Raw genomic sequence first — 13,071 nt, 5'->3', positions numbered from 1 at the left:
TCTCTTATCACAACATCAATGATGTTATATATTGGTCCTTATTTAATAAATCACAAATTATTAAAATGTGTTTAGGGTGGGGGTGGGGTGGGGTGGGGCTACTGCTGCTGCTGCTACTGCAGCGATCCTTCAGTCCACCGATGCCAACCGCTGCGACCCCCTCCCACTGTTCAGTCGCGGCGTGCCTGACCTGGATAGACCCTCGAATCAAATTGCTTCCACTCTGTCATCACCAAGGACGAGCTATCAATACCCGTCGCTGTATGTGGATGCTCGCCCTCCGAACCCCATAAAAGACGAGGACATTACAGCGCTGCAAACCGACGAGTACAGCCTGCCCACCTCTCGCTTCTGGCCCAAGCCTCCTCCGCCATCATCCAATGTCCCCCCCTCCCGAATATTCGAAAGACTCTTGCTGAGATTGTCAACGGACTCGTCGAACTGGATCGCCACCTCAGCTACACTCCGACAACCATGAGCACTCGTCATGACTAGACTGAAAAAACAACACCCTTGTACTAGCGTTTCTGACAACATTGCATGGCGTACAGATGGATGGGAAACGCCCACTCCCGAGTGCTAAATCCATGCCACTTGGTGCTGAGTTTTGGCACTGCGGCTGCTCCCAACATTTTAGAGAAGGTTACAACTGCGTTCTGCGTGGCGATATGCGGAAATATCTTGATCGCCACTTGGCAGCAAGTAGTTACAGAAAACTCCCTGCAAGAATAGTCAGATTGTCTGAGCATCGCGCGTGCAAGGGTAACAGATTTCCTTCGCCCAAATGTAAGCAACACATAAACGCAAAGATTTAATGCATCCACCGCACCGTGAAAAAGCCAAATCGCTAATGACACAGACGACAAGAGTGCACTTAGAAAACAGGCATCATTGACCAAAAACAGCATGGTAAAAAACAAAACAGCAATCAGACAAAAAGAGAGGCAAAGACACTTCCAGAGAGAAAAAACCGACAAGGAATTACCAACGCCAGACAGCAGGAACGTGAGAAAGACATATGTAGCCAGACCATATCGCCACGCAGAACGCGTATGTTTGTAGCCGCTAATACACATAAGTAGCCAGACCTTACAACCCATCCATTCTGAAAAAAAATCCACCCATATTCATGCCCACCCAAATTCAAAGCCTGTGCAGAATACAAACGAAACATATAAAATCATGCATTTTTCGTGAAGCCACATCCGCCGACATTTGTCAAGCCAAAAATCCTACAAATGATCATGTTCAGAATTTTACATAACGAACGAGAGCTTGTAATCAACATTCAGGTGAACATCCCACACCTGCGCATGCGCATTCCTGCTACCACTCTTTTCCTGCCCCTCACCTCGACAACCCACACCAATCCCTCCCCTCCCCCTATTCAACCACCGCCCCTCACAACTGACCACCCGCTGCTAAAACACCCACAAGCTCTCCCTCACATTTACAAAAACCAGTCTGCCAGCAAAATAAATCTCCCACAAATCCTACTTCCCACCCTTCCTCCATCCCCATCCCAAAACCAGCCACCTCCAACCCATCTACCTCCCATTCAAACCCTACGTATCACTGACAGACACCTCCACCAGCTTGTTTCGACAGCCCTTAGCCACACGCCTGCGATCCTCCTCCTCCTCCTCTTCAACGACAGCCATAATTCTTTACTACCAACGCCTGCCCCCAATCACTCAATCCTCCAGGTCCTCGTCCTCCTGCAACCAACCCCCACATCCGTTCAGACACCCACGAACACGCTCCCCCGGCACCTGTCTACACACACACCGTCCACAAACAACAACGACTGCAATCAAATACACAAACTCTGTCCTATCCCACCTCCTCGTCTTCCTCGTCGTCGTTGATCTCTGACTTCGACTTGTCGGACTCCTCAGCCTCCACCTCCTCATCCTCCTCGTCGTCATCCTGTTCCAAAAGCACACAACGATCAGTAAACCATATCACCAAGACCAAAACCATATAACCCCATCGTCCTCCCTAAACCACAAAAACACCCACTTGACCCCTGCAACGAACCTGCTTCTTGTTGTACGCAGATAGCGTCTTGTCATACTCCGACTTCTTCTGCACCGCTTTCTGCATGTAAGGCTGCTTCTCCTGCACATCCACAAAAGCCCACCCCTCGCATCAGATACACTGAATGCATCCTCCTCTCCTACCCCCTACATACACACACACATGCCAATCATTCCCACCAACCAACCAAGCATCACCACCCCGATCCTCACCGCTTCCGACATCGACTTCCATTTCTCTCCACCCGCCTTTCCCACTGCTGCCACACCCTTCACGTTCGGGTTCTCCTTCTTGAACACTTCCCTGAACTCGTTCCTGTTCCATCCAACACCAACCACCTCATGTCAGTCCCCCGACACACATCCTCTTCCCACTGCTCCCCGCCCTGCCTCCTCATCCGCCATGTCACGTCTACTCACAAGAAAATGAAGAAAGCCGTCGCCGGTCGCTTCGGGGCATTCGGGTCCTTCGCTTTCTTGGCCGACTTCGCCTTCCTACCCTTCGGCTCCTTCACGGGCCCTTTCCTCTTCTTGATGTCCCTGCCATCCCACACCACAAATCACACCATCAGATGCCACATATTTCTACATGCCACAACACAACACAACACAACGCAACTCATCGCAACGCCCATCGACAACTACACCATCCCCTCGCACTTACTTATCCTGCACCTTCGTCACCTTCTCCTTCACGTCCCTCTTCGCGACCGCACCGACTCCTTTCTTGCCCTTCGCTTCCTTCATCTTGATTGCTTGGGGCCTACGGGACAAGGATGTTCAGACGCCCGGGTTAGGCGACCATCCCCGTCAACACCTTCAAATCACCAGCAATACAACACCTGCATTACCACCCACGCATGTCCAGTCAAACTTGTCAGCCACCAGACATATAAACTCCGACAATACACAAAGCAGTACATCGCAAACAAACCACCATGTGGGTGATGAACCAGACATGACAACAAGACCGAACTCGTGGAGTATACGAGTCACGCCATGTCCAAGAGCGGTATGTTTCACTGACACGACGTTTTGATAGAAGTCCTTCCCAGACAAGCCGTTGACTGATAGTCCAGTCCAAAAATTTAAGTTAAAATCCCAGAACGACATTAACATATTGCTCTTTGCGGTGGACTGGAAATGACGAGGGATCTGAACCGCAAAAGCTTCATCGATTCCCTCCCAAAGTACTCAAGAAAACAGAACTGAGAAACTTTGGACACGCTCACGCTGCTGTAGGAATCATTCACGCAATCGCTAGAACTATCACAACTAAAATGGAAAACCACATCCAGGACACCAAGGCCTTCCAACCAAAAACGTAACCAAGCTCGAGGCTTTGAAAATGTGGCTGCATGATGTCATGACCGCAAGAACGACTCGTCGACACACACGCACACACACGGGCGAACAACAACTCAACCAAAGCAACAACAACACAAAGGGTCAACACGAGGGTCCCCGCAAATAGAGGACACGCGCTCTAAAGCAAAGCATCGCAAGAAGATCACGGGTACAACGACACACTACACAATGGCCAAATTCCCCAAGACCCCCCAAAAAAGATCCAGTACATAATAACCATTTCCAAGTACACGGCCAACCCCAGCCAACGACCAACGCCCCTAACCCCAATACACACAGACAATAAAGAATAATCAACGCCTCGCAAAAAGAAACAAGAGAAAACCAACATAAAATAAAGTGAAGAATGGAGACTAGCGACGACGACTAGCCTTGAGACGGGAGTGCAGCGACGGACACTAGAAACGAGGGGAGGAGGGCAATCACCGAACTTCAGAGACAGAAGAGACGAACCAGCGGCGCGAGAGGCGGAGGGGTAAAAGGCAAGGGCAAGGCCGAGGCGGCAAAACGAGCAGCACTGGTAGGAGAGAGGCAGTAACGAAGGAAGGGAAGGACCTACCTCACACAGAGCCAAAGGCTGGATTCAGAAGAACACACACTCTGTGAACACTCTTCCTAAGGCAGGGTAAGCATGCGTTGGGCTACAGAGGGTTTGCTCCTTGAGAGAGAGAGAGAGAGAGGTGATGCCCTTGCACTAGACGGAGAAAGCCTCTGAGCCAACGCAAAGGCGAAAGGAAAGGCAGCCTGCGCTGGACCCGACCCGACCCGACCGGGCCGGGCTGGGTTGGGCTGGGCTAGGCGCAAGTCAGCGAGTCGGTTCGGGTTGCGCCAGGCCAGTGGATTTGTTGCGACAGTCAGTGTCGTGGAAACGGCGGGACCCGTCGGTTGAGAGCTGGTTACCGGTTCAGCCGGTCGACTAACTGGTGCATTTCCCTCCTGCTGCCCACCCGCCCTTCCTGCTCCCGGGCATCTCCCTCCACTCTCGACCTACCCATTTTCAAATATTTGAACTTCCAATTGCGCGCGCTTTTGGTTCCTCTTTGGTAGCAATGGCCTGGCGTGTTTGTTCTTCGAGGGATGATCAAGCGCTGGCGTGGTGGGACGAGGCGTTGAGTTCTGGACACTTAGAACAGAGCTGACGGAGTTTCCTTGTTTGTTGACTCGTTTACGATGAGTTGATCTCTTGGAGGTTTTAAAGTTGCGTGGATTGGAGTCGAAGTGATTGTGGGAGCATGCAGTTGTTGAGTTTAGTCTAATTGCCAAATCTTTGGTACGGGGAGGAATATTCCTGCATGTGAGACGCATCGAGTTTTCTTTAGAAGCCTCTCAGTAGATATATGCACTTGATTTTTCGGTACAGTCAACCTGTAACGCTATTCCAGATTGTCGTTTTCAAAAGGACTGCCAAAGATCACCTCGTCTTTCAGCTCTCAATACATGACCGAAAAAATTTTAAAAATTAAAATCAAAATAAATAAATAAAAAGTCCTTGATCTTTCCAATGACGAGCGGAATTGAGCGTTTCAGGTCTGTGTTAGCACTGGGAATGAGGTATCCATCACCATGAATCGGTTTCAGCACTCCCACTGCTGTGATGAGCAGAGGCAATTACTCTTAGAGTCAGCCTCAGTGCCTCAAAGCCAGGTTGTTTTCATTGCTTTGATTGCCGTAGCGGACCATAAGGATTTTTAAAATAAAAATAATTCGGAATTTGAATGAAGAAGGCATGCGATGTCACGTCAGTGATGGAAAGTGCGTTCTTATGAATATTAGATTTTCAAAAATGATATCGCATGGAATAAATTGTTTTACGCAAGAATAGTTCCATGTCAGTCTTAATCTTGAGTATCACGTAAATTGATTGTATCTCTGATTGCCCATTTTTTGTAATCACTATACATGATGCATCAATTTAGAGAAACTTAATCAATGTGGCTTATGAAAAAAACTAATAAGTAATGATTTTATAGAGAAGTTACATATACATATCCATCTACAATTCCATCTCAACTATTCTCAAATATAAATTTTACATCTTAGGGTTCAAATTAATAAATATCCTAAATTAGAATCATTATTTTACAAATAATATTAATTGGCTTCCATGGCTACATCATTTAAATATATTCAAGTAACTTGACCCTGGAATATTTATGTCACTATAGTTTCTCAAGTACACATTGATATTGCTAAAAAATGATTTCAAATATCTCAAAATCACACAACGTAGCCAGCTAGTTTGAAACAAACTTGGGTTCCTTTGTCATATTGGATATTGTAAGTAGATTGAACATATCCCAAGGTTCAAATATACATTTATATTGGCATATTGTAAACATACTGCATTTTTAATATGCACAGTGCTAAACAATTAACAAAAATTATACTTTTTTTAAGAATAAAAATAATTAGCACGGCACTTTATACAATCATTATATATATATATATATATATATATATATTCCATGGTGTATTAATCTTATTTGATTTATGAATTTTCTAAAATAACCAAAACATTTACAGTTTGTCATATGGTAAAAAAAAAAGTTGCTATAATCTAATTATTGAGCAGTTAATGTGGATTCCCTATCTTTGTTGAGAATGATTACATTGAAAATATTGTATCAGTCAGATCATAGTGAATAATCTGCTTGCAACACGTTAGATAAAATAATAGTAATTTTACAAAATCAAATCTATCTAATAATTCAATGCAACAAAATAATCAATAATACCTTTTATCTCGATTATTGTGTATTTTAACACTTTCTACAAATTAGATATCATTATACATATATATATGTACGTATGTACATACATACACATAGACAGGCTGAAAATACACCTTGTGAACAACTTTAATTTTTTCCCTAAATTGTATAAAATCAAACAAATAATGTTATATATATATATATATATATATAGAAACTTATTGTAAAAGAACCTGAAGTATATGAAAATAAAGATACACTTGAAAATTACAATGTAATGTGTAACAAGATTTGAAAGGAATGGTAATTGGTTTCAATAGAAGCTGATGAATGGTACTGTGTAGTAAATAAACATTTGAAAAAATATCTGTTGCCAATGGATTTAATACATCTTTTAATTCATGATCAAAACCCAAGTTCTAGTAATACAACAGACAAAAAAACTAAGCTGTTGCATGTCTTTTTTTCTTTGTTTATTTTTATTATTTCGGAATAATACATATTTAAAGAATTAGTTTACATTGAATGAATGAATGCATTATTCTTATGTATTACAGTTTGTGCAGTAATCCATCACGTGTTTAAATCCATAAATTATTTGAGATTATTATTTTTGTTGTATAGTAATATGTGTGTTCAGTTTCTTTGAAACAAAATTGAAGCAAATACAACACAATGACTCAAAAGATTGCATATGCATCATATCATAGATGTCCATAATCACTACAATCCAAATATTATTGTATTGAGAAGTATATTAACTTTTCATTAACTTTCATAAAAAATACAAGAAATGGTTCAGTTAATGATTATATTGTGCTTTTATTCTATTTTAATTATTTTACTTTTACATTTGATTATTGGATTAACTATATGTATGTATAAATATGTATACATATGTAACATTTTATGTTAATTGTACAGTCTTTTGTACACTTTTATTATGCACAATTCATGTATTTTTTTTACATACACTTAAACAGTTTAATTAAAATTTTAATTTTTTTTTGCAACATGAGAGGTTATTTGTGTAATATATATATATATGTATATATATATATTTATATATATTTCATAAATATTTTTCATATTATTTATTGATATGAAAATTCTAACAAAGCTTTAGAAATTTAAAATAAATCTAATGATTAAATTTCAACACATAAAACTCAAAATTAATGGAAACTTCATCACAAGCTCTAAAATTGTTGTTGTTGTTTTTGTTTTTGTTTTTTTTGTTTTGTTTGTATGTTTGTTTGTTTTTTTTTTCTGAATAATTAGATCAATATAATTCTTAAAATATCAAGTTAATGATGTTAGTTCAATTCTTATTCTATTAATTCAGAATGAATTCGAAACTTTTACTTTTATATGTTTCTTTAGTAAACCTCTGTTGTTGTATTTTATTTGTCATCCTTGTTCCATATGTATAGTTTTGTGCATTTGCATTTTTTCAGTGTATCTTCAGTGCTACTTTAAATATATGTATAAGTCTACAATAAATAATTTTCAACTACAAATTAAATTCAATAAATAGGATATTTACACTTTACATACTATAATTTTGGATGAATCACTTAATATTAAAATTGTCTTACCACACTTAAATCTTGTGTTTTGATTGCAGTTATAATTATACACAAATGTTTTGATAGTTAGACTAGTACATATTTATCATGTGCACACTTATTTCAACAGACCAATTTCGTAAATATATAGAGGCAAGTAACTATTTTAAAAGGCAGACAACTACTCAGAACAAAAGTCTTTAGAGTATAAAAGTAGAACCAATTATATACATTTATTTATATAGTGTGTCTGTATGGCCTGACAAACAGAGAGAGAGAGACCATAAAGTAAAAGCACATTTATTTCAATTTATTTGTTGAAAAGGAAAAAGGGACCCATAACGTTCAGTAAACGATTGGTCAAATATCTAGAAGACAGTCAGTAAGTGTGAACGGACTCCATGACTTGTCGAAACCCTAGAAACTGGAAGACTCGCTCCGCGAAACCCTAGAAAAGATTCTACACTGGTCGCGCAATGCCAATGCAACCCAATTTCATCCGGATCCAGTGCACGGCGCCACTGATCGATCCCTCGCCTCCGCATTCCACAGGCTTGCTGTTCCCGGAACCCACAAAAATCGCAGCACGAAATTCTACACTCCACCACAAGGCGTGCAGTGAGTGCCAACTTGGTGCATGAATTGAACCACTGAAGCAAATCCACCGCGACAAGGCGTTGGTGAACCAGTGACGAACGATCAGTGGGGAAATTATAAAGTGCAGATGGAGTACATAATCGCATCGTCGGCGATTGAACGAACCCAGCAACGCAATGTTTCGGAACCTCCACTCCGATGCTAGTTGCGCGGCAGCGAGACGGGGATGATGCTTAGATTCGAAAGAGGGGGAAAAAAGAAAAAAAAATCACAGTTGATGGGTGATCGAGAGAGCTGTTGACGAAGAAGGCGCGCCGTTTCCCCGGGATGCATTACCAGCTGGGGGTTGCGTCGCCGCCTGGTTATGAAAACCTAGACTTCAGGCTCCATTCAGTTTCAACTAGAATATTCCGAGAAATGTCTTTATTATAATTTAATTATTGTTCAAAGTTTTCAACTTTTTCAACGGATACTCCCAATCGGCACGCCGCCAGGGAGGTTCCATCGTCCCTCCACCGCCCTTCTCAACGTCTCTTCGCAACCTTGCGCTTGGACGAGGGAACAACCCTGGGAACGTACCCCCCAGCTGCTCCCCGGTTCGCAACTACGGCTGGTGCTGCAACTTGCTTCTGCAGTCTAATTTCAGCATTGGATTCCCAGCCTGGCTATCTACACGCGTCAGTCGTATTTATTGTAATTTTACTTGACACCGAGCACACATGTGAACGAAAAGAAGGGCAGTACAGCCTTTTGGGGGCTGATCAGCTCGATTTTTTTTTTTTAAAATGTTAATTATTCTCTTCTTTCAGCCACAAATTTTATGTCCCCGCGCATTGTAGCATCTCTTTCTGTGCTTTCGCGAACCAGAGGAATTTCACAGAAATTTGTAGTTTTGAGTGCGTAGATTATCGTTCATACTGAGTGATCAATCCAGTGTGTTTCGGTGTAAAATGCTTGTCGTTTGCAACTGAGTTCATAGTCCGCAAAACATGAAACCGTGGCCGTTTTGTTGACGTTCGAAGTCCCTACCACGGAGGGGTAGAGGTTTACAAACAAAAATCGGCGATCATTGGTAAAACAGTCCAAGACAAGGAAGGCAATCTAGCGATTCAATAGCAGTGAAGATCTACGAACAAGAATCAAGCACAACCAACCTGCGAAGCAACGACGAAAGAAACCGATGCATGACACTCTGGTCAAATGGACATTCACAGGAAGGGAACAAAACATCCATTTTCAGGCACAGTCACATCCACGAACAATTTTCAAGCCAAAATTTCTACAAATTATCATGTTCAGAATTTTACACAACGAACGAGACCGTCGGTCATCAACATCCAGGTGGCCATCCCACAGTTGCACTTGTGCATTCCCACTAAAACTCCAGTCCTGCCCCTCTTTCCTCCTCCCCTACCCACACCAACCCCTCTTCCTCCTCGTCCACCGCCCTTCGCCACTGACCACCCGCTGCTCAATCACCCACAAACTCTCCCTCACATTTACAAAAACCAGAATGCTAGCAAAATAAATCTCCCACAAATACTACTCCCCATCCTCCCTCCCCTCCCCTCCACCATCCCAAAATCCGCAACCTCCTACCCGTCTACCTCCCATCCAAAGCCTACGTATCACTGACAGACACCTCCACCAGCTCGTTCCGACAGCCCCTCGCTCACGCCTGCACTCCTCCTCCCGTGACTGCCGTCGCTGATTCTCACAAATGCCTGAGCCAAATTACTCAATCCTCCAGGTCTTCATCCTCCTGCAACAAACACATCCATTCAGCCAACCAAGCATCCATGGTGCCACGGACCCTTCACAAACAACAACCATCGCAACCAAATACAAAAACTCCTTCCTATCACACCTCCTCATCTTCCTCGTCGTCGTTGATCTCTGACTTCGACTTGTCGGACTCCTCAGCCTCCACCTCCTCATCCTCCTCGTCGTCATCCTGTTCCACATGTCCGCAACCATCAGGAAATCTTTCCAACACAACCATCCGGAAAACACAGCACCATCCTCCATCACATCCCACACCCACTTGTCCCCCCCACCCACGCACCTGTTTCTTGTTGTACGCAGATAGCGTCTTCTCGTACTCGGACCTCTTCTGTACCGCCTTCAGCACGTAAGGCTGCTTCTCCTGCACATCCACAAAAGCCCACCCCTCGCATCAGATACACTGAATGCATCCTCCTCTCCTACCCCCTACATACACACACACATGCCAATCATTCCCACCAACCAACCAAGCATCACCACCCCGATCCTCACCGCTTCCGACATCGACTTCCATTTCTCTCCACCCGCCTTTCCCACTGCTGCCACACCCTTCACGTTCGGGTTCTCCTTCTTGAACACTTCCCTGAACTCGTTCCTGTTCCATCCAACACCAACCACCTCATGTCAGTCCCCCGACACACATCCTCTTCCCACTGCTCCCCGCCCTGCCTCCTCATCCGCCATGTCACGTCTACTCACAAGAAAATGAAGAAAGCCGTCGCCGGTCGCTTCGGGGCATTCGGGTCCTTCGCTTTCTTGGCCGACTTCGCCTTCCTACCCTTCGGCTCCTTCACGGGCCCTTTCCTCTTCTTGATGTCCCTGCCATCCCACACCACAAATCACACCATCAGATGCCACATATTTCTACATGCCACAACACAACACAACACAACGCAACTCATCGCAACGCCCATCGACAACTACACCATCCCCTCGCACTTACTTATCCTGCACCTTCGTCACCTTCTCCTTCACGTCCCTCTTCGCGACCGCACCGACTCCTTTCTTGCCCTTCGCTTCCTTCATCTTGATTGCTTGGGGCCTACGGGACAAGGATGTTCAGACGCCCGGGTTAGGCGACCATCCCCGTCAACACCTTCAAATCACCAGCAATGCAACACCTGCATTACAACCCAAGCATGCCCCGTCACACTCGTCAGCAATGAGACACATACTCCAACAATACTCAACGCAGCACACCGCAAACATACTACGGAGAAAGTTGTAGCTTTGCCTCTGAAACAACAGTCCAACGCACCACGATGTCCTGGTTACTTATGATGATATGACACAGTTGTGCGGTACTACCTAAGGTTGATGAACCGGCCATCATCAAGGTACATGATTGCAAGCGGTAACACTTTGAGCATCGTGAAATCATGCAACCATTAAGGACTCACAACATACATCAAACTTACATTCACACTGCTATTTACCAGGATGTGAAGACCTACGAACCAAACACGCGACCAAACTGCCCACTTCACAAACACGACTGCGCAGAGTCATGATCAAACACACTAATCCAAGACAAAGACATAACAAAAACCAGGTGAGAACCCGACACAAACCACTCCAACGAGAGGGTCCCAAACCAGAAGAATTTCACTCCAAAACTCCACGCGACGTGCAATAATCACATTCACGTCGACAATCAGACACGGCGCGCAATTAGACTCACCTCGTCACAGCACACTTTCCAACCAGAAACTCAAAAAAAAACACACACACAAACACACACACAAACAAAAAGCTACCCTCCTAGTCACAACACAGGCAACCCCAGCCCCAACACAACCGCACTCCACCGAAAAAAGTCCATGCAAATAACGCCCAGGAATTGAAACTCTCCACTCACGGCAACAAAACAACAGTAACAGAAAATAAAAAACAAAAAGCATACCGAATTGAGCCACGCCATAACAATTAACGCAACAAGCAGAGTATCCGCAAGGTAAACAAACGGCCCACCTGAAACAAAGGAAGAAGAGGAAAGGAGGGAGACACGACGGTGTAGCACGAGCCACGGCAAGCAAGCTCAGTTACAAAGGAGCAGGAGGGGGAGGAGCACGCAGCAGCAGCCACGGCCAGTTCCTCAACTCTCTCTCTCTCTCGTTCTCTCTTTCTCACCCACTGACACTCACTCACTCACTCACTCACTCACACGCCGAGAAGGTGGACTCCTTTGCGTTGGGCTTCCCGCAGGGTTTGCTCTCTCTCTCTCTCTCTCACAACGACGAAGGAAGGGGAAGAGGAAGGGATGGGCGACGAAGGAGAAGCGAAGGTGGGGGGAACAAAAGAAAAAGAAAAAGACAGTGAAAAGAAAAAGCAAAGGAAACGATACCCTCCCTCTGGGCGCTCCAAGCAAAGGTGACGGACGAAAGACGGGGACGCATGCCGCGGGCCGGGTGGGCTTTGCCCGGGTTGAGTGACCCGACCCGCCCTGGCCATGTTCAGCGGGTCTGGATTCATGGCAGGGGGGCTGGGAAGCGCGGGACGGGGAAGGGAAGGGGGACCGGACCACCGGCTGAAACGGTACCCTGCCGACGGGCCTGCCTGGGGGGAAAATAATAATAACCTCCTCCGTGGTTTCGAATCCCGTGGCTGCTTTTAGGGTGGAATGGTGATGAGGCTTCTTCCTTCAGCTTCTCTATCTGTCCAAGGATGGATGTAATAATGGTGTCGGAGGTTTCCGTTTGTTTTTTCATTCATCCTCGTGTCATAGTTCCTGGGAATGCTTAATAGACACCATAAAATTATCACACCTTTACTTGCTCCAAATTTATGGTTTAAATCTCACTTCTTTCTACTTTTTAAATGGGTGTAAACCGAATAATTTTTATATTAAGGATTTTACACTGTGAAGCAATTTATTTAAGACTCGTGGAGGAGTTGGGAATGTGTGTATGGTGTAGAGTTTTATTGAGAATTTGTTGCGAAAAAAAACTTATTTGCTTTAAAGAACAGCTAAATATTAAAACAGTCCATTGTCAATCTAAAAAA

The 13,071-nt window shown here is 44.2% G+C and overlaps 2 protein-coding genes across 5 annotated transcripts; both read right to left on the bottom strand.

Moving 5' to 3' along the window:
• Positions 1 to 1,230: 1,230 nt before the first annotated feature.
• LOC112277152 (non-histone chromosomal protein 6) lies at positions 1,231 to 4,222 on the bottom strand. 4 transcript variants are annotated; one of them, XM_024509181.2, is made up of 7 exons: positions 3,967 to 4,222; positions 2,704 to 2,881; positions 2,460 to 2,579; positions 2,253 to 2,355; positions 2,041 to 2,121; positions 1,843 to 1,929; positions 1,231 to 1,718 (listed from the first exon to the last, which is right to left on the bottom strand). In XM_024509181.2, the coding sequence occupies exons 2-7, from the start codon at positions 2,784 to 2,786 to the stop codon at positions 1,695 to 1,697; spliced, it is 498 nt and encodes a 165-aa protein (XP_024364949.1). In that variant the 5' UTR covers positions 2,787 to 2,881; positions 3,967 to 4,222; the 3' UTR covers positions 1,231 to 1,694. The 4 variants fall into 4 exon arrangements, with proteins under 4 accessions (XP_024364949.1, XP_024364951.1, XP_024364950.1 ...); XM_024509183.3 differs by having other exon boundaries at positions 3,834 to 4,136; XM_024509182.2 differs by having other exon boundaries at positions 3,861 to 4,103.
• Positions 4,223 to 9,545: 5,323 nt separating this feature from the next.
• On the bottom strand, positions 9,546 to 12,278 carry LOC112277151 (non-histone chromosomal protein 6A). The gene is made up of 7 exons (XM_024509179.3): positions 12,040 to 12,278; positions 11,012 to 11,189; positions 10,768 to 10,887; positions 10,561 to 10,663; positions 10,349 to 10,429; positions 10,151 to 10,237; positions 9,546 to 10,045 (listed from the first exon to the last, which is right to left on the bottom strand). Exons 2-7 carry the CDS (start codon positions 11,092 to 11,094, stop codon positions 10,022 to 10,024), a joined length of 498 nt encoding a protein of 165 aa, XP_024364947.1. The 5' UTR covers positions 11,095 to 11,189; positions 12,040 to 12,278; the 3' UTR covers positions 9,546 to 10,021.
• Between the last annotated feature and the right edge of the window lie 793 nt (positions 12,279 to 13,071).

The sequence above is a fragment of the Physcomitrium patens genome, chromosome 25 (assembly GCF_059467195.1).
Source record: "Physcomitrium patens ecotype Gransden chromosome 25, ASM5946719v1, whole genome shotgun sequence".
Lineage (NCBI taxonomy): Eukaryota > Viridiplantae > Streptophyta > Bryopsida > Funariales > Funariaceae > Physcomitrium > Physcomitrium patens.
This window is presented reverse-complemented; position numbering and strand designations above follow the sequence as displayed.